The sequence below is a fragment of the Melanerpes formicivorus genome, unplaced genomic scaffold, assembly GCF_026170545.1.
Source record: "Melanerpes formicivorus ecotype bairdi unplaced genomic scaffold, bMelFor1.0.p_v2 SCAF_2, whole genome shotgun sequence".
Taxonomy (NCBI): Eukaryota; Metazoa; Chordata; class Aves; order Piciformes; family Picidae; genus Melanerpes; species Melanerpes formicivorus.
Genome location: NW_027142354.1, coordinates 49120050 through 49141126, shown reverse-complemented (window position 1 = coordinate 49141126; position 21077 = coordinate 49120050). Strand labels below are relative to the sequence as shown.

The 21077-nt window shown below is 37.4% G+C and overlaps 1 protein-coding gene across 3 annotated transcripts in view; it reads left to right on the top strand.

The window, feature by feature from the left end:
• GABRG2 (gamma-aminobutyric acid type A receptor subunit gamma2) overlaps positions 1-17216 on the top strand; it is a 70168-nt gene extending 52952 nt beyond the window's left edge. For 2 of the 3 annotated variants that reach the window (XM_068159530.1, XM_068159540.1), the window contains 4 exons: positions 9420-9572; positions 11626-11831; positions 13708-13731; positions 15199-17216. In XM_068159530.1, the coding sequence (XP_068015631.1) occupies positions 9420-9572; positions 11626-11831; positions 13708-13731; positions 15199-15474 (659 nt within the window). In that variant the 3' untranslated portion in view covers positions 15475-17216. The remainder of the gene's footprint in view (positions 1-9419; positions 9573-11625; positions 11832-13707; positions 13732-15198) is intronic. The other variant, XM_068159520.1, reaches the window with a different exon arrangement.
• The last annotated feature ends 3861 nt before the right edge of the window (positions 17217-21077 follow it).

Here is a 21077-nt window from a genome sequence, read left to right as displayed (position 1 = left end):
TGGCTGTGGACACAAATGAGTGTCATAAATATCAGAGTATGATCAGCACTGTGATCAAATGTCTGTCTTCTTTTTATGAAAATTCACTCATGCACCCAGTGGTCAAATACTTCAGCTGAAATTATTTTCCTCTGATAATATTGGACTGGAAATAATACTGCACTGGAAAAGCTAATGTAATTTTATTTCATGGGATAAATAACCCATTTTAGAACTTCTGTTTCATTAGTACTAAACTAGACATAATTAAGACGTTTCTGATCTGTTTGAAGGAGGAAAAAAAAAATATGTCAAAATTAGGTCATTTCAGGTTTTGTACAAGAGAATCATTTGAACATGTTAAATCTGGATCCTCACAGAAAACTATTATTTTAGAAAAATATTACGTTTTCCTTGTACCACCATAACATTGCAAGACCTCTCACTGAACTGCATTTTCAGGCTGACACAGTACCCTCACCAAGATAGCAAATGCCAGCAGAATTCCAAATATAGAGCCTGTCAAGGCAAGAAAAGAGATGGCAACAAGAGCCAAATGAAGATGCATTGGGACAAATATACCAATCTTCAACTGTTTACATGATTTTTCATCCTAGATTATAGCTGTGCAATGTAGCCCACAGTCTGACACTGACTTGAGATGGGAGAGAGAAGTCTGACTGCAATCTCGCATTCTCCTCTTTTCCTGGGGACAGTAATCTGCATCCAGCTGCTGCTGAGCAGAGCATACATCAGACCTCTAGTGCTGTCACCTGTTTTGACACAAAAGGGGAAAGCCTTTGTCCATATTTTACCATTCTTAACAAAAAAGAAAAAGGAAAAAGGAAAAAAAGTTCTCCACTTGTAGCAGGTTTTGGGTAACTCTGCCAGGAGTGGAAGAAGGTTTACACAATGTGAAGGAAATTAGGTTGTTACAAGCAACACCCTAAGAGATTACCAGCCGACTGTTAGTATAAAAATAGAATCATAGAATCATAGAATCAGTAAGGTTGGAAAAGACCTCAGAGATCATCAAGTCCAACCTGTCACCCAACACCTCCTGGCTAACTAAACCATGGCTTCAAGTGCCACATCCAATCCCCTCTTGAACACCTCCAGGGATGGTGTCCCAGCAGCAACATTCCTAAGTATCTGCTTCTTACTGTCCACTATATGAAACTTGAGGGCTTTGGAAGGAGCAAGCAAAGCAAAGCATCCACCACAGCAAACAACATGGGTGGAGATCTCTTACAGCCATCAGCATCCTCCTAAGGTGTGGAGAGCAGCTTCTCCACCACTCAGTTCTTTGCTTTTGCATCCTACTGCTGATGTGGCAGTGGCTCACACGAGCTCCTACACAGCTCAGCATCAGGACAGTGCTGAGCAAGCAGATCCTGATGCCCCCACACCACCACCACCATTTATCACACTACCAGTGCAAGTTAGGCCAGCCTGCAGCCCCTGGCTGCAGCCCCTGAGGACTCACCAAGCACCAAGCCTAATCCTTTTATAATGAAGAAAGATGCATGTAAGGTCCTTTTGGCCCTGTTTACTATTATTTTTATGGCAAGTACTGGTCCAACAGTTTGGAGTTCTAGTTAAGAGCTAGAAAGAATTAGAAGTTTGTCTGGACTTGATAGGATTTGGATACACAGCTGCAGCACAGCAACGTAAGGCACTAAACTTACATACAATAATGGTGGCTCTAGAAAATGTTTCCCAATTGTCCTAGAAACCTGGGTATTGCAGATTTAGACAATAAGCCCTTTAGGTCTGGGATCCTCTTGGTTTCTGTGTAAGTACATCATGAAACAAATTGGCCAGTGATTAAAGCCTTTCAGTTCTGGTGAAATATTTTAGACATTTATTTTTTATTTATAATAAGTGTATTTTTTCCTCTTTCTTTCTTTCTTTCTTTCTTTCTTTCTTTCTTTCTTTCTTTCTTTCTTTCTTTCCTTTCTTTCTTCCTTTCTTTCTTTCCTTCCTTCCTTTCTTTCTTTTCTTTCTTTCTTTCTTTCCTTCTTTCCTTCCTTCCTTTCTTTCTTTTCTTTCTTTCTTTCTTTCCTTCTTTCCTTCCTTTCTTTCTTTTCTTTCTTTCTTTCTTTCCTTCTTTCCTTCCTTTCTTTCTTTTCTTTCTTTCTTTCTTTCCTTTCTTTCTTTCCTTCCTTTCTTTCTTTCTTTCCTTTCTTTCTTTCCTTCCTTCCTTTCTTTCTTTCTTTCCTTTCTTTCTTTCTTTCATGATTAATTCAAAGGGCAAGTTTACTTAGAGTAGACAACTGTGAACTTACAACAAAGCTCCTGCCTTAAAGGAGGTTTTTATAGAAGTCATATGTTACTCTTTTAATGGTATTTCCATGTACCATGACTAAAACCAAGTCGACATGTAATTTCCATTAAACTACTATTTACCTGTTCATTCTCTTAAAAAAAAAACCCAAACAGTGTTAGCTTTCATCTCAGCCTAACAGCAAATGAGACTGCTGGCCATGTTAACAGTAAAAGAGGAAGAGAACAAGGATGTATCTATTAGTTATTTATGAGGAAATGAAGATAAATTCTGCTGCCACAGTTGTTCTTTATTAAAAATGGATGCAGTTTACATTCATTACTTGTATCACAAAGGTGATGTTGCTTTGGTAATATTTCTATCGTACAAGAGTTGGTTCCATTCTTACAAGTACTCCTCTATTAAGAGAGCCATTGAAGTCAGTTATGCCATTTCAGTGTTGATATAAACACTCAATGGGGAGAATAATTAGAAATTTTTAAGATTCAGTTTTCCACTGGCAGACTTGCAAGAGTTTTTAATTTCTATTCTGAGCTGACAGTGCCCTCCTGTGGCACTGTTTTTTTTAATATGTTATTTTTTTTTCCCTGTATATACTCCATCCAGAAAGATTAACTGCATAAGGCTTCCCATATATAAACAAGTAATTTATTTATGCACTTGTTTACACAAGTTAATTTTGAGAAGAGGTTCCATTTCTATTTATATTTTCATATGGTTCTCTTAACAAATCTATTAAAATTTCTTGCTCTTTTCTGTATGAAATTAGGAGAAAAACCCATTGAAAATCTGGACAGCTGGTGTGTGTCTGGGCCTGTATGAACCATGTGGCTGCTACTGGCCATGCTAGCAAAACCTGTGCCTGTTAGTTACCATATAAACTGTGACCTACATCAAGCCTCACTGCTAGTTATTTGATCAGTCCTTAAAGAGCAAACGGTAGCCTCAAATTTTGGGAGAGTTTGGTTCATGCATGACTCTTTTCCTGTCTTTCTTTTTATCCCAGCAGTTTCACAAATCCATCTACTAGACAAAAATTTCAAGTTTTAAAAGATATAATATAAATACTTGAAAGCCAGTTACTGATTCATCATCAATATTCTCCTTTATAATTTGTTACAGTTTAGATGTAGAAAGTGCTAAATTATAACCAGTATCTCAGAATTACTAAAACACACATTGGTTTTCATACTACTAAAAGGTGGCTAAACACATAAAAATCATAGAATCACAGAATCAAACAGGTTGAAAGAGCCCTCCAAGATCATCCAGTCCAACCTATCACCCAGCCCTATCCAATCAACTAGACCATGGCACTAAGTGCCTCATCCAGGCTTTTCTTGAAGATCTCCAGGGATGGCGACTCCACCACCTCCCTGGGCAGCACATTCCAATGGCAAATCACTCTCTCTGTGAAGAACTTCTTCCTAATATCCAGCCTGAACCTTCCCTGGCACAACTTGAGACTGTGTCCTCTTGTTCTGTTGCTGGTTGCCTGGGAGAACAGACTGACCTCCACCTGGCTACAACCTCCCTTCAGGTAGCTGTAGACAGCAATAAGGTCTCCCCTGAGCCTCCTCTTCTCCAGGCTAAACAACCCCAGCTCCCTCAACTTCTCATAGGGCTTGTGTTCCAGGCCCCTCACCAGTTTTGTCACCCTTCTCTGGACATGTTCCCGTACCTCAACATCTCTCTTGAATTGAGGGGCCCAGAAGTGGACACAGTACTCAAGGTGTGGCCTGACCAGTGCTGAGCACAGGGCAGGATGACTTCCCTGCTCCTGCTGGCCACACTATTCCTGATGCAGGCCAGGATGCCATTGGCCTTCTTGGCCACCTGGGTACACTGCTGGCTCATGTTCAGCCTACCATCTACCAGCATCCCCAGGTCCCTTTCTGCCTGGCTGCTCTCGAGGCACTCTGTCCCCAGCCTGTAGTGCTGTTTGGGGTTGTTGTGGCCAAGGTGTAGAACTTAGCCTTATTAAATCTCATCCCACTGGCCTCTGCCACCCATCCAGCCTGTCAAGGTTGCTCCCCAGGGCCCTCCTACCCTCCAACAGATCTGCAAACTTACTGATGATGGACTCAATCCCTTCATCCAGGTCATCAGTAAAGATATTGAACAGGATGGGGACCAGCATTGATCTCTGGGGGACACCACTAATGACTGGCTGCCAACTGGATGTGGCACCATTCACCACCACTCTCTGGGCTTGGCCCTCCAGCCAAAGTAATAAAGTAATCGAGTATTCAAGCTGTTCAGACCCTGGGATCATGCACAACCACTTTCTGGGGCAGAAGAGCTCCACAATGAAAATCCCTGACATTGTGGAGCCAGCACTGGATGAGGTACTCATGTGATGCATACTTTCAGCGCAGAAAAATTCTAGACATTTTAGATAGTGGACTGTATAATGGAACAAATTGCCACACCTAGTATCTACCTGCTTTTGCTGGTCCCTTCAGAGCGATACATAGCTTTGTAAGAAACAGAGCTAGCACAGAGCTAGTAAGAATAAATTCTACTTATAATGTGTCTATGCACACATTATTTTCCAAAACATTGAACTTAGCCATGAATGATTTTCACAGAAATGGCAACATGTAAAAAGGCCAGCATTTCACCTGTGCAATTTCCCTGCTCAAAACTCCACTGAAACTCTGAATTTTCTCCACTCCAAAACTGGGAGAATGAACTGAAATGACATGTATAAATAACTTGACCAGGTGCCCAGCACATAAATTTCTTAAGCTTTGCTGCAGTTTTTTAAATAATTTAAATCCAGCAGTGTTTTAAACAACAGAAAACAGAATCTTATAATAGTGTGAGACAATCTCTGCCATGTGTTGCTACCTGAACTATAATTAAGACACCAGTTTCTTGTGATGCTATAAAGCTGTTCTTTTCTCTACCATTCGTACTAGTTTCCAAATCACTTCCGAGTACAAATTAGATGCTTGTTTCCACAGTATCTTACACTTTGCACAGTCACTTAAACATGCATAAAGAGAGTACTAATGGGTATAATTTCCCATTCACTTTGCACAGGTATAAATGATTCCACAACCAGGAAGCAATGAAGGATCACATCCACTGTGCTGATTAAATCAGTTAAGTGCAGCGTACGTTCCCCCTGGCTATGCTTCCTGGCACAACTAATTCCTTCTATTGAACCTTTGGGACTTAGGCCAGGACATATGCACAGATGGTTCCTCAAACCAGGAATTCACTTCCTCTTCTGTCTAACAGAGCCTGAATTCTTGTATTCAAATGATTATATGAGACAAGTGTATCATAGGAGGAGCTTCCTGATTTCAAAAGTCCATACAGACTGCTTTGAGTCTGTGTAAATTAGGATGGCACAGGACTGTTAGAAAAAAAGCCTTCTGCAAGGGCTTGTTACAGTCATGACCACTGGATACTGATGGTATACATCTCCTTTTCAAAATATCTCCTACTCTAGAACTGACTTAAGACCCCATGCAGCAGGTATTATTGCCTTCCCATTCAGAGTAGCAGCATGAAGATGTTTTGGCTCAAGTCAGAACCCTGCCATGCAATTCATGATCTTCCAAACGTAATTGGCAGGAATATGCATTTAGTAGAAAGCATTTATACATAGAGATAAACATGACCTAAATAACATTTGCTCAAGGGACAGCATTCTGTTTTAAAGACATGTCACTGAAGAAACTGATTAACAGGTTATTGTATTTTCAGACAAAGAAGGCTATGTCTATCTATCTAGACATTTGAATATAGATGAATAAAGAAGAATAGCAGAAATACATATAATCAGAGAGACAGGTGAGATCTAAATATATTAAGGATGACAAAATATGTTCTTTAATGTAATAAGATTATTTTTGTCAGGGAAATTTTGTGTTTCTTTTAAAAATGAAAGAAAACCAAACTATTTTCTAGACACATGTAATAGTTATATATACCTTAGAATGGGTGTCAGGACTGTAAAGTCTATGATGAAAGGCTAAGCAAGCCAAAATCTTCTAATTAGGTGCCAAATGTTAAGTACTTAAGTATGTTGTCTTACAAAGACACTGCCAGGTTGCATTATCATTAATTTCTAGAAAAATCCAAAAGCATATTGGGTTGCAAACAGAACTCTGGCAGTCTGAGAAGCTTTCTTGCTACAGTAGACAATATTGGATAAATATAAGCCATAGCTCCAGGAAAGAGGAGGAAGTAAAACTGAAAAGACTAGGTGAGGGCTAATGAATGACACTGTGCTAAGGATCAAGTCTGCCCATTTTTTTCTAAAAGAATGTCTTAGTTTGACAGCTTTGTGCAGACATCATACCAGCAGTGAAACATCACCTCTGGCAGAGAGATAATCTGAAAAACTATGGAGAATGTTTAAGATGGTCTCAGATGAAATGCAGAGAAGTCCATTAATAGAATCAGAAAAAAACCAAATGTGGATAAAACCACAGCTAGGGCAAGAGTCCATCATGAAAAGTATGTTTAAAGCAAAGTACTGTCAAGTCCACATTCCACAAAGCACTTAAAGCATTTTACATTTTGAGTGTATGCATTATGACAACTAATACAAGGTCCTAAAGTGGGCATCTTTGGTCTTGCTTTAATCTGTACGCTCAGAGTGCTTTTCTTATTAACAATCTCAGAAGGCTTGCTCTTATGTCATTCCAATATCACTTACATAAACCAGGCAATACCAGTAAGATGCCTCGCTGGATCATCCTACCGCTTTTTACTTAATGGTTTCACAGAATCACAGATAGGAGTTGGAAGGGACCTTGAAAAATCATCCAGCCCAACCCCTCTGATAGAGCAAGATCACCTAGAGCAGGTAACACAGGAATGCATCCAGGTGGGCTTTGAATGTTTCCAGTGAAGGAGACTCCACAACAGGGCAGCCTGTTCTGGTGCTGCATCACCCTCACAATGAAAAAGTTTTTCCTTATATTTATGTGGAAACCCCAATGCCCCAGCTTGCACCCATTCTCCTTTACTTATTTACAACTGTTCATGTTAATTCAAGACCAGAAGAGATATCCAATACTTTACAGAATCATTGGTTTGCCTCATTTTGGCATTTCCTAATTTAGATTTGTTATATTTGTATATATATTTGTTACCTCTTATCTTGAAAAAAATCATCAGTACATCCCACTTCCCAAAATCCCAGCCAAGTGAGTTAAGAAACGAACAAAACTTCTCTCTGATAGTATTAACATTGTTTCCTTCTTTGTTAAGACTGTCTGAAATAGTGAAATTCACTCCACAATGCAACAATGTCTGCAGCACCAGCAGGTTTTCAGATTAGAAAGAAACATGTAATTGAAAGGAATTTATGCATCCTTGAATGGTTCTTCAGACTGGTCCACTCCACACTGCGTGTCAAGCTACAGTCCACACAGAAGTTTTTACTTCCCCTGATTTCACTTCTCCAGTAGTAGAAACCTTAATGCCCACATAAACTATATATGGTATATTGTGTCCTTGATCTTTCAGTAAAATGTTTCCAGTTCTACAAGAGATAAAAAAATAAGGCCTGACAGAATAGTTCTATGAATTTTGTGTATAAATATCAGGACCTGATACTGTGTTCCCTATGGATAGCTTTCTGGAGTATTTTGGATTTTACAAATATACCCATCAGGAAATTAAGTCTTTGAATAAAGAAAGGTGCCATAACGTTCTTGAAGGTTGGACAAAATCTAGAACAATATTTATTAGTAACCTGCTAGCAGACACCTGTTATTTACAAACAGAATTAATGAGGAAGTCCAGTGTTAAAAAGAAACTTCCTGAGAAGTTAAAACATGATCCACATTGATGGAGAATTCAACATACTGTAATTTTATGACTTCAGTTTTACCAGGTTTCTGATCAGTTGCAGGGTTTTGTTTGGGGCTCTTTTGATAATGCAAACTTACCTGAGCATTAAGGGGACAATCAGACTGTAGCTATTAAAATTAATTGTTCATATTCAGCCATGTCTCCTTGTAAACTACACCTACATGATTAGAATTAAACTAAAATCAGTTAATCCCTAGGACAAATAAAACAAAACCAGCACCAGCTGAAAGATGAATACTGAAGTTTCTTCTGTGACCAGGTTCAAAGGAATTATTTGGGGGAAATTAAACTTTTAATTATGCCTGAAAACAGAGAACTCAGTGTTAACTAAAGGTACTGATCTAAGCAGAATGCGTATTAGCCACAGAGACTGTTTGATGACATTTGAAAAGTATCTCACTCTGAACTTGCAAATCTTCTTCTTTTCTGCCTGAGACTTCTCTGGGCTTCATTTCATTGAATTACACTGAAGTCTTTTGTACCCTTGGGTTACACAGTTCTTCTGCAATCAAGATTTCCCAGGAGTGCTGTAATCTGAAGTAAAGATGAGAAGTAGCCTTTTATTTTAGAAACCAAAATCAAAACAACATCAAGAACTGAAACTTTGCTGTATTCCTGAATCCAGATGGAGTTTACTTAATAGGCTGAGAGAGTAAAAGCCCTGGAACAAGAATCACAAAACCATTGAATGAGAATATGTTCTGCACATCAGAGAAACATGCAGCCTGGCTTTTTGGGGCACTTAAGCGATGCAGGTTCAAATCCTTTCAGAGAAGACAATACAACAGAAAATTTACAGGCAAATAAAAAAAAAAAAATAATTATTGACACAGCCTAGCCCTGAAGAATAGTTGAGAACATGAATAATTTAGAAAGCACATCCGAAAGCATGCATTGTTTGAGAGCAGAGCTGAAAGCATGCTAACAGCGATAGTATGGTGACTAAAGGTGTGCTGGCCCGCAACCACTCAGTTGCTGTAAGAGGTCTATACCAGGCATGTGCAAGTCATGAGGAGTGACTCAAGAAAGAAACATACTGTGTAATGGGATGGAGGTTACCCTTGAAATCTTAAAGCACAACTTAAAGTGAACCTGCAAGACTCTCTACTTTCATAGTGTGGAAAAACCACCAGGTTTTGGGCTATACCAGTGATAAAGAAGAGGAATGCATGTGTTTGTCTACAGTACAACTGGTGGGTCGATTTAACATTTATGTTCCAGACACAGAATAGACAATCTCTAGATATTATATGGAAATTTTGTGTTGGGCTTTTAACATATTATTCCACCTTTATATACTTTTATTTTACAGGAGACTATGTAGTCATGTCTGTTTACTTTAACCTGAGCAGGAGAATGGGTTATTTCACAATTCAGACCTACATTCCCTGCACACTTATTGTTGTGTTGTCCTGGGTCTCTTTCTGGATTAACAAGGATGCAGTTCCAGCCAGAACATCATTGGGTGAGTTGGGTTTTCTCCTGCTTTTTTCCAACTGTTAAGATGTTTAATTGACACCTCTGCATATCACCAGTTTGTAAATGTAAGAGGAGAGACAATTTCACAGTTGCTCCCCTTATTTAGAGGTATGTTGTCTTTTCCAAGGAATAGCACAGCCTAGACTATATTTGTGTCTTTTCTTTTCTACTATGTCAGATCCTAACTCAAAGTATTGCAGGTTGTCTACAATAAAGACTTTTGCATCTTTTCTGATGACAGGAGTATTTTTTATAAACAGAAAGAAGCTGGGGAACATTGCTGGATTAGAGGCAGGGATACATCAGTTTTATTTAATGTACTTCCATATCACAATGACTAGCAATACAAATTAAATAAATACTGAAAAGGAATCAATCATTCTATTTGTCTATGTGCCAGAGTACCCTGACTTCTGTTTTAGGGACCAGCAATCAAATGTTGCCTTCAGGCCTGTGGTGGATTAACGCCTATTCTGGAAAACAGGGTGGAGGGCTTGCGAGTGCTCAGCCCTCTCTACAGGGCATTTTCCCCCCTGGGAAACAGTTTGTTCCACTCCCCCCTCCCTGCCCAGCCAGGGTATGGTGGTAGTATCTAAAATCCTATACATGAAAATGTCACATGCAAATTAATCAGAATTAGGAATTTCTACACATTTATCAAATGTTCCTCAAACTAAAAGGGAGACTGACTTAACCTTCTTGTGCAAAGCAGCTGTAGCTGCAAGAATTAGCTAAGGAGAAACATTAAACTAAAGAAAGTTAAACACATATTCTACTTCTGCACTAAATCCATGCAAGTGAGTATCATTTTAGTTTTTCCTTCTGCATTTTAAGTTCCTCACAGAACACTGGAGTGGAGAATGAGAGATGGCATTTTCATTCTAGAACTCCCACTAAAAAAAATCCACAGAAATAGAAGACTGGTGGCTCCCATGGCAGAAACTTTTAAGCACTTTATTGCCTTTTTCAAATCCTATCTGAAAAAAGGTCATAAAATCTGTTTTAAAGGAGTACAAAATTAATAAAGGCATTCAGCTATTATTTTATATTTTATTAGATATACAAAAAGGACCAGTACCTCTACTGAGAATTAGTCTATTTGTAGAACTGAGCAGGTAAAATCAGTGGCATGAAATTTGTCCTATAAAATGTGATGGATTTTAACTGCTCTGTTGCATTCTTCAGTTTTGGAAAGGAGAAGGGATGATGAGGTATGTCACTGTACTTCTCAGTTATGTACTATGGTCATTTATGAAGGCCAGAAGAGAGAAAGCTGGCACAGAATGAAATCAGAGCTCAGTTGTAAGGAGCCCTGAGAGACCTTCCCTTACATCTTTGTGTGTAAGAAATCACTTAAATACTGAACAGTCAATAATTTGGTTTGGCCTTGCAGTTTTTACATGCAACTAAAATGCATTTAAGCAAAGAAAGGAAACACTTTTCTTTATGTAGCACACATACAAATCTCCATATGTTTTGTCCTGTTGGACTATATGCTTTCTTAAGAATTTTCATTAATTTCTACCTCATGGAATGGCTGCCACTTAATTTTATCTCTTAACCAATATCATTACCCTGTAACTGAAAACTAAGCAAAACTTATCAACAGAAGAAGTAGGAGATTGGTCATAAGCTTACTCTGAAGAATGGAGTAAAGTGATTTTTATTCTTCACCACGATTTTCTTACTCTGACACAAGTTCTCTCTTGCTCTGTTTAAAGGATTGAACTCACAAATAAAAATAAAGGCCCCCATAAATAAACTACAAAACTAAATTGAATTTTGTAGACTCAGAATTCATCTAATTAAAGTATTCTGCAGAGCAGCATGTGCAATGACCATGGGGAAAACAATTCATACTCGGTGTTAATCCCTAAAGCTCTTATTGAATCCACATTTCACTGCTGGGATGTGTTGTTTATTATCTTTGCTATATGTTTGAAATCCAGGTGTATTTCAGAACCAGTCAGAGAGAGATAACTGGCAAATCAGTTTGTTATTTGAATTAGTATTTCTGCTGTTTTCTCTCTGTCTACCAGGTATTACAACTGTCCTGACAATGACCACACTAAGTACAATTGCTCGCAAATCTCTTCCCAAAGTCTCCTATGTGACAGCAATGGATCTTTTTGTGTCAGTCTGCTTTATCTTTGTTTTCTCTGCACTGGTGGAATATGGAACTTTGCACTACTTTGTCAGCAACAGAAAGCCAAGCAAGGATAAAGACAAAAAGAAGAAAAATCCAGTATGTATCTTCTTACCAGCAAGGTCTAAAATTCAATTAGGGTCTCTCAGAGAGTGTTTAAATCTCTTTTCATGCTTGTACTTTCTTTTCAGACTCTCCTACTGCACTCATTCTCTTCCTCTGTATTAACAGAACTGCAAACATTCACCGTGGGAATGAAAAGATCGTATATTATAGTTGTCTGGGTGCCAGCAAAAGCAATTTGTTCAAATAAGAATCCTGTCAACCAAAGTGTTATGTAAATCACAACAATCACCAAAATAATTATTTATGCTATAGAGCGAGCTCTTGCTGTGAGTTTTATGGAAGACCTGTCAGTTTTTCTGTCTTAGCTTTAGCAGTATTCCCTGCCACTAATTTATGTCTATATTCTTGACATAACTCTGTTTTACTTATTACCAGGACGACAGTTAAACTTTTCTATTCAATCTACAGAGTGTGCTTTTCCTAATTTCCCCTTAAGCATCTGTTTCCTTTTCATTGTTTCCTTATCTTCTTTTTCTTGTATTTCTTATGTCCTTTATCTATTACTCTTCTTTAGAAAGTGATTTGGCTAGCAGTTTATAATGTTACTTATGGATACATGTTACACAATAATTCCAAAATTCATATACTAGCCACAATTAAAAAAACAAAAACTAAAACCAATACAACTGGAAATACCATTAATAGCAGTGTGGGGGTTCTGCCCAGATAGGGGAAAGGTTTGTTGCTTATTTTGTCCAGGAGAGATGTATCCTTGCCTTTCGCAACTGCAATAAAAAGTCTCTTGTCTAGAATTTCTGAGGTGAAAAGGATTAGTGTAAAAACCTAGAGGGAAAGGTAGCCTAATTACCTTTTAAAAAAAACAAAACCCAAAGAAGAATAGTTGTGAAGTGGTTTATATTAATAGGAAGCCTTTTCAAGTCCATTTCAGGCAGCTAGGAATCAATTACATGGCTTGGATTTGCTCCGCTAAAATCCTCAAGGACTTTTGAAGATGTTATCTTTTGGTTCTAACATACAGCAGAAAACAAATACAAAAAATATAGTAAAGAACCTCTTATTACTCATTATTGCTATAATTTCTGCTTTAAAAGCTGTTGAGAACTCTAAAAAATATATAAAAGAAATAGGTACCTTCAGTACCTAAGCAGCCAGAAAAACATCTGTAAGACTACAGAGGAAGAATTCTTACTTAGCTATGCTATGCTTAGCTTAGCTATGCTCAAGTTGGACTTGATTATAGGCCTCTCCATTGGTGAAAATGGAAAGAGGCACTCTAGGGAGTGATGTGTCCTGGTTTTAGGCAGAAACAAAAGGCCATCTGTGAGCATACGTGTCTTTCACAGATAAATAAAGGAGTAAAGGTTAACTATCTCAACTTTAGTTGTCTCACTTAAAGATATCCACATAAGGGCAGATTGTTTGTTCTTTGCATCACTTAACTGTGAGCATCTGGGGACAAACAGAAATATAGATGATTGCCTAGATCCTAATCACAGAACCTATAAAACTTCAGAGTTTTCAGGACCTACTGTGCAGGTAAAATAATTGTTTTGTTTTTTTCCTGAAGGTGTTTTTACAAACTGGGAATGGTCTCTTTCAAAACATTTCAACACAAAAGACTAGAATCTAAAATCTAAATTGAGTTTGATATCTTATATCCTTGCCTCAGATTAGTTAGAAGACAGTGACAAGAAATGTGGGGGGGTTTATATTACAGATACTTGTTTAAATAACGATTATCCCAACCTTTCTATAAATTTAGTTCTTTTTGACTTACTATGTTTTAGAAACATATTTTTAATTTACATTATTTTTGTCTCTTTCTTTCTTCCTTTCTTTAATTTAAAACAAAATCCTCTGATTCTCTTTTCTGTCTACAAAATGAAAGCTCCTTCGGATGTTTTCCTTCAAGGTATAATGTTTTTCTGGAATGGAAATTCACTGCATGCGACTGCTGAATTTAACTATTAGAGCTTGTAGGAGAGTGGTGCTTTGTTGGGTTTAGTTGTTTGTTGTTTTTTCTTAATGAGACAGCTAAGCATTCTACTCGAGGTAATGTCTGAATTAAGTAGAATTGTTATATATTTTTAAACTAGAGTTGATTCAGCAGCCCAAATAATGATTCACTATGGTTCTGAACTTGCCTAAGTTCAAGAGTGAACAACCTTATTGGATCACACGAATTAAGAAAGTTTAGACATTTCTTCTCCTCTCTTTCTTAATTTGCCATGGGATCCGATAGTATTAGAAACCTGCAATACACCCTTTTACAACTCAACTCTAACCTTGCCATTTTAACCCCTGCAATTTAACTCCAGATTATAAACCAAATCTATTCCAAGGTTGACCTGAATGAAATTCAGTGTCATCTTCAATTACTCAAATGCTGTTCCTTATGCAAAAAAAAAGTCAGAGTTTTGAAAGGGTTTTAGATGCACATGTATTTTTAATGCTCTCACTGGATCAACACACTCTTAGCAAATTAGAAAGTGTATCTAGCTATGTTCTATATTTAAACTCTATTTTCATTCAGAAATGCAGAGATTTCATCCAGAAAAAAAAAAAAAAAAAAAAAACCAAAAAACCCAAACAACAAACACAAAACAAAAACATAAAACAAAACCAAAAAATTCACAGTAAAAATCAAAGTTAAAAAGCCAAGAAGTTGACATATAGAATGAAATTATTGCTATTTTACCCTGATATCTATCAGTGGGAAATTTCATCATTCACTACTGTTCACCAAGCGCTCACATGTATTTTAAATGCTTTATTTGCTCAACTTGTTCCAAATATATAGGTAGATACATGTACAGCTACTACAAAACATTTGGAACATGTTGAACCTTTAGCTGGAGAATCTTGTATTCTTCTAACCTCGTTCAAATTACTCAGCCTTTTATTCCCATACATCTATTTGCTCCTCTCTCAAGACAAATCAGCTCTATATTAAAATCCTGCATTTCAAATTGAACATTTCAGTTCCTTTCATACACAAACTTCCCTCAGATATCAAGCAGTGAGGTAAAATGCAAAACACACATACAAAAAAAATAAATTAAAAATGCCACCAATTACTTTCCTGAATGTTTCTTTTTAACCTCCAAGGTTTTCTTGTTTGGCTCTAGAGCAAATTGTCCACAGCTGTTACTTTTCTATTGATCTGTGCTGCTTTCCTGTAAAGTTAAAGTGTATGATGCAACGGATTTTAATAAGTTCAAGGTAATATTACCATTAGAACTCCTCAGCAATTTCCCATGTACCCCACACACAGAACCATCACTCACATGTTGCCCATTAGTCTCTATCTCCCTGTTGGTCTGCTGGTAATAACAGTCTCTCCCTCCTACCATCTTTTTCTTTTGCCACTCCACCTTAGGCACCTACAATTGACATCCGACCTCGATCAGCTACTATTCAAATGAACAATGCTACACACCTCCAAGAAAGGGATGAAGAATATGGGTATGAATGTCTTGATGGCAAGGACTGTGCCAGTTTTTTTTGCTGCTTTGAGGATTGTCGAACGGGAGCATGGAGGCATGGAAGAATACATATCCGCATTGCCAAAATGGACTCCTATGCCCGCATCTTCTTCCCAACTGCCTTCTGTTTGTTTAACCTGGTGTATTGGGTATCATATCTTTACCTTTAAAAGTAGAAGGAAATCAGTGATATGAGCCTTACTCACTGAATTTCTTAGAGAGATGGTTACCTACCACTTGAATTAAATATGCGCTTTATAGTGGTCTGAATTCTTTAGTGCCATAACCCGGTAAATATCAATCATATCATCTGTCCAAAAATTGCCATCAGGTCATTGTGAATTAAATGTCCATTCAACATGCCAAAATAATTTGAAATAGAAATTGCATAAATAGGTAATATGCAGCTATACCTGCTGGAATAGAAAGAAATAGAGCAGATAGGGCAAGGAGAGCATGGCAACATCCCTCAATAGTTGGCACTGCTGTTTCAAACAGGAGTGAGAGAGGGGAAATTTCCCAGGTAAAGTGCTGTACAGTTTGATAAGACTGGCTATAATTACAATATGGCTTTATTCTCTGTGGGGTTTTTCTTTTTTGGAAGAGTCATCTTTCACTTTGAATAGGTATTATTAAACTAGGAAAGTTAACTCCTACTCCCACCAAAATAAGAATAGACATCTCCCTTTGCCATCCCTTTAAGAGCACATGTACAATGCTGTAAATATTTCAATACCTTGTAGTACATAAAGTTTAGTGCATGCATCTTTTGGGGGGCCAAAATAAATGAAACAAAGGTACCATAAAGTTTTGTCTTTTATTTTGTGTCTCTGGATGTGCTATTGTAATTGAAATGTGGACAATTTTTGGTTTTTTTTAACTTGAAAAATTACCCCTTTCCCTCAATGCATGGAAGATCCAAGCAGAGAGCACTTTCATGTAAGACATTAGAGAAGCCTTAAGGATTCAAATAAATAACATGTAGACAAATCTGTATGGCCAATATAATAGCTCATAAGGTATACTGTATGTGTCTGCTGCAGGTGTAACCTTCATTTCTCATTGACAATGTTGCTATATTTCAACTGAATTTCCAGTAATTATACATTGCAAGATCAGTTTCCATGCACTTTTATTGTTCTTTTCCCATGTGTTTGTGGGTTGTTCGTTTGTTTATTCTCAATTCAGTTCAGGACATAGCTATTACCCTAGATATTATTTTTACATACGAGCTTCAAGTTCATTTTGAAACGTTAGGTTTTGTATTATATATACACATCCTATTCTCTGCTCACTCACGTCCTGGATCAGCAATGGTTGTTGTCAGTGCTGCTTTTCACTCAGTGAGTACCTTTACTAAAACAAACCTTTACCATGCCTAGCACACAGTTTATAGACAGCCTTGAAAATAAAAGAGGACAAATGGTGTCTTGACAACTAAATCACACACGTATGCAGTTCATCTGTATTTAAAACCTCCAACCCACCTGGGTGAATCTTGAAAACCACCTATCCACTGGTTTTCAGGACTTGTATGATGCTCAATTATGCAACCTCAAGCACATGTAAATATGATTGACCTTTTTTCTTTCCTTTTTTTTTTTCTTTTTTTTAATTTTTCAAAGATGTAAAATGTCACCTCCAGGAGGAAAGTGGGCTTGCAGACTGAAAAGGGAGATATATATACATATATATATATATAAAACTTATCCCTACAGAATTATTAATAGCTGAAATGGAGGAAAAGGAAAGTTTTCCAATGTTTGTATAGTTTTGGAAATATAAATGTATAAAAAAACAAAAAAGGACTAAATCTTGTTCATCAATTGCTCCTTGTCCAATGTATTTGAAAACATTTTAATAAAGGAATTGCACACACCTGTGACTTTTTCAATAAAACTGCTGCACTCAACTCCAGTTGTCTTGGGATCTGTTTTGTTACAGGCACGCTTCAAGGACTAGGCTGCTTGACTGGTTTGATTCATCAGCTGCCTAAAGCCAAGTGATTATAAACCTTATAATCCTCTTCATTGCCTCACTTTGTAGTCAGATGGTTCACCCCCTCAACTTTCAAGGATGGAGACTAAATCTTTAAAACTGTATTGGAGATTAATTTGTCTCAAATATTTTTTTTAAAAGCCTGAACAGGCAGTATCCTAATGAAGAGAGATAACCTTTATCTACTTAGAGAGTGTCTCTACTCACTGAATAAGTGTCAATCATTTCACATGGAAATATACATTGCCTTTTTTCCTCTTCCCCCCACCCACTGGTCAGTGATTTGACATCTTTCTGATGGATCCTTGCAGGTGGTAAAAGTGGCTGAACTTAGAGAGAGATCATTACGAATCTCAGTCCAAACCAGCACTTTAATTCCTTCAGTTTGAGTTCATTTCAGTTAACACTGTTTTTTTTTTTTTTCTGAAGTTCTGTGAAATTAAGGATTCAGTGACACCAAGTATGCTACCCCAGTTCAATCACCAGACTACACATGCCTGCAGAAAACCAGAAACTAAACAATCACATGCAATAATGAGGAACAATCAGCTCACCGTAAGTTGGTCTTCTTCCAGCAATGGAAGAGTTCACTTAAAGTCTGATACAGCTCCATCTCAATAATGCAAACCACACAAAATAGAAATGCATGCCACATCTGCTGGTAAGGAGTTTGAGTGAACTTTTCTCCCCATATAACACTACACAAAGTAAAGGAAATAAGCCCTTAATCAGTTGTTACCTGACACCTTGGCTTCTGCCACACTTATTTAGGTAATTTGTCATTTCCTCCTGGGGAAAAGAGATGAGATTCAAAAGGATAGCTCATGGAAAAATGTAATTGCTTGTGAGAATATGACACCAAAGCACAGTCAATACTAAGTAAAAAAAATCTTGTGTTCCTCTGACTAGAGCTATTCAGCTCAGAATCAAAAACTGACCTTTGTATTGTAAAGCCAGACTGCCACCACAGCAAACAAAAGAGCAAGTGGAATAGTGTTCTGGTATGATGAGGGCTATTATTCAGAATAAAACTGCTCAGAAACCAGTCTGTATAGATATATTCACACATACATATTATATGATATAAAATATTACATTTATGTATGTGTTATTAACTCTCCCAATTACACTCTGGAGAAGAAATTAAATCCCAATACAACAAACTTGCTAAAATGTTTTCAAGCTCATGACACTGCAGACAGCTATTACTGCTCTGGGATATGTGTGAGGATGTTCAGATAGTCATTAAGAGTTTTGCCAAGTATACACTAGTGGCACAATTATTTGCTTGCTATTTATATTCCGAGAGTATGTAGATGTCCTGCCCAAGACAAGGCATTGTTTTCCCAGGGATTGTATGCTACACACATATCAAAGCAGAACACCCTCAACGCATTTATACATCTTTATGCCTTAACAACATTTACAAACCCTAGTTTGTAAATAAAGAGCCAGTATTCAGAGGGAAAATGTGACTTAAAATTTCTCTCCTATTTTCAATGTTAGTAACCACAAAAGACTGTGCACAATTGTACACAAAAGCTCCTGAAGGTACAGTTTCCAGAACAGATTATACATACACACACAAAGAAAGGAAACAAAATAGCAAGTGGTATTTTTTTTAATGCACTCATTTCTACCTCGTTTTGACACATACACATAAACCCATCTAACACAAATGGACTAGTCAAATACACTGTATCAGTTGCAATGACACTGCCACAGCAGCAAATACTGGCAGCAAATACTGGAACACAGATGCTTCCATATAAACACAAGGAAAAAATTCTTCATTTCAAGGGTGGCAGAGCACTAGATGAGGCTGCCCAGAGAGACTGCGGAGTCTCCATCTCTGGAGGTATTCAAAACCCCCCTGGACAAGTTCCTGTGTGCTCTACTTTCTGTGATCCTGTTCTAGCAGTGGTGTTGGACTAGGTGACCTTCATAAGTCCCTTCCAACCCCTACCATTTTGTGAGTCTGTGTTATATTGGAGATCCATATATTTAGGTCGCCTTCCGCCTGTGCCCTCAAAGCCCTGCAGTCTAAAAACATGGGTATAAAAGGGAAAATTACTTGTAAAATACTCAAGCAAATGAATAATGTGAGAAATGGAACAAGAAAGCTTTGTTAACTGCACAAAATGTAGTAGATATCATTGCTTTCCATGGAAGAAAAAGAAAACCCACATTTTAATTACACATTATCTGTTTCAACACAAAATCTGGGATTTGTAGGATGATGGTGGGGGTGAGCTGTAAATTGGGATTTGAAAGAGGATAAGAAATATTTTTTTTCAGGTTTGCTGAGGTTTCTCTTGGTACAGAGGAAAGGCAGGGCTAAATAACAGTGTCTTGCTGGAAGATGGAAGTTGAGGAATGAAACTAAGGCATGACTATGAACAGAAGCTGAAGTCAATATTGAGCTGATCTGCTCTATCCAGCCTGCAGCTGAGACTTGAATTAGAGATGCAAACAAAAGAATTTGCTGAATTATGTAAGATACACATATGTAATGGACTAAAAAGGCAGCTCAAAGCACCAAAGTAAAAAGAGGAATTCAGAGGCACTCTGATTCATAGAAAACCTAGTTATTGTCAAGGCCAAAATAATGAAGGCTGTAGTTCTCTGAACTGAATAGAGCATGTTTAGGTTTCAGACTTCATCTGTGTAAACAGATTTTGGTGATGCTGTGGCAGAAAGTTAATGTTATTTAGAAATGAATAGCTAGGTCCAAGGTAAGAACTTGGGAAAAAATAAAGCTTATTCATAGGCTTCTGCACTTGGAAGAATAAAGCCTTTTAAGCTAAGAGATCCATGAGAGACTCCAATAGTCAGTATGAACACTAGAAGAAAAGCAAAACAATAAAGGAGACATCTAAATAAACCTTGATTACAGCCCAGGGAAAACAGTGATGTTTAAAAATGCAAGTGGTTTCCTTTCAAACAAAATTTCAGCTACTTCACAAAGAGAATTTAATTAAGTCTTATGAAAAACTTCATAGGTAGATGAGTTTATTACACTCATGAGAGATCTATTGTTCCATATATAAAAATTAAAAACCAATGCACTTCCGCTCCTCATTTAGAAGGATCCTGTAGATGAAAAGGATTAGACATTCTGCTTAATTATAGAATCATGGAATGGTCTGGGTTAGAATGGCCTTTACAGATCATCTAATTTCAATCTAACTGCCATAGACAGGGACACCTTCCACTAGACCATGTTTGTCAAAGCAAGTCCCATGATTTAAGTAGTCAAACCCCTGGCTATGACATCAGTCCCTTAACCAATTGCTGATTTGCCAGATCTAGCTGGCCCTTTTGAGTCCCTTCCCATTGACCATGAGGATTGATTGATTGATTGAAACACAAACCTGTGTTTCTCTTCTTAAAGTCCAGATTTACATTGAAAAACATTATCTGTCGAATACATAAAAGAAAGTTCATGACCTTTGAAAGATCTTAAATAGCAGACATGAACTAAAATACTTGCTTACGAGTCAGCAGACCATTTGAATTCCAGAATGTTGAATTATTTCATATTTTTAATGGGTGCCTTGCTTGCAGGGGGGAAAAAAACCCTCACACAGTATGATAAGACTGGATAAGATTTTCTCATTTAGACTCACATAAAATTTGTATTGATTATCAAAATGAGAAAAGGGAAATTAAATAATGAGAAAAGATGAATACAGCTTTAATTCAACTGGCATGAAAAACATCAGAAATATTGATCCTTCCACACATACTTTCTCATACTGGCATACTGAAATCT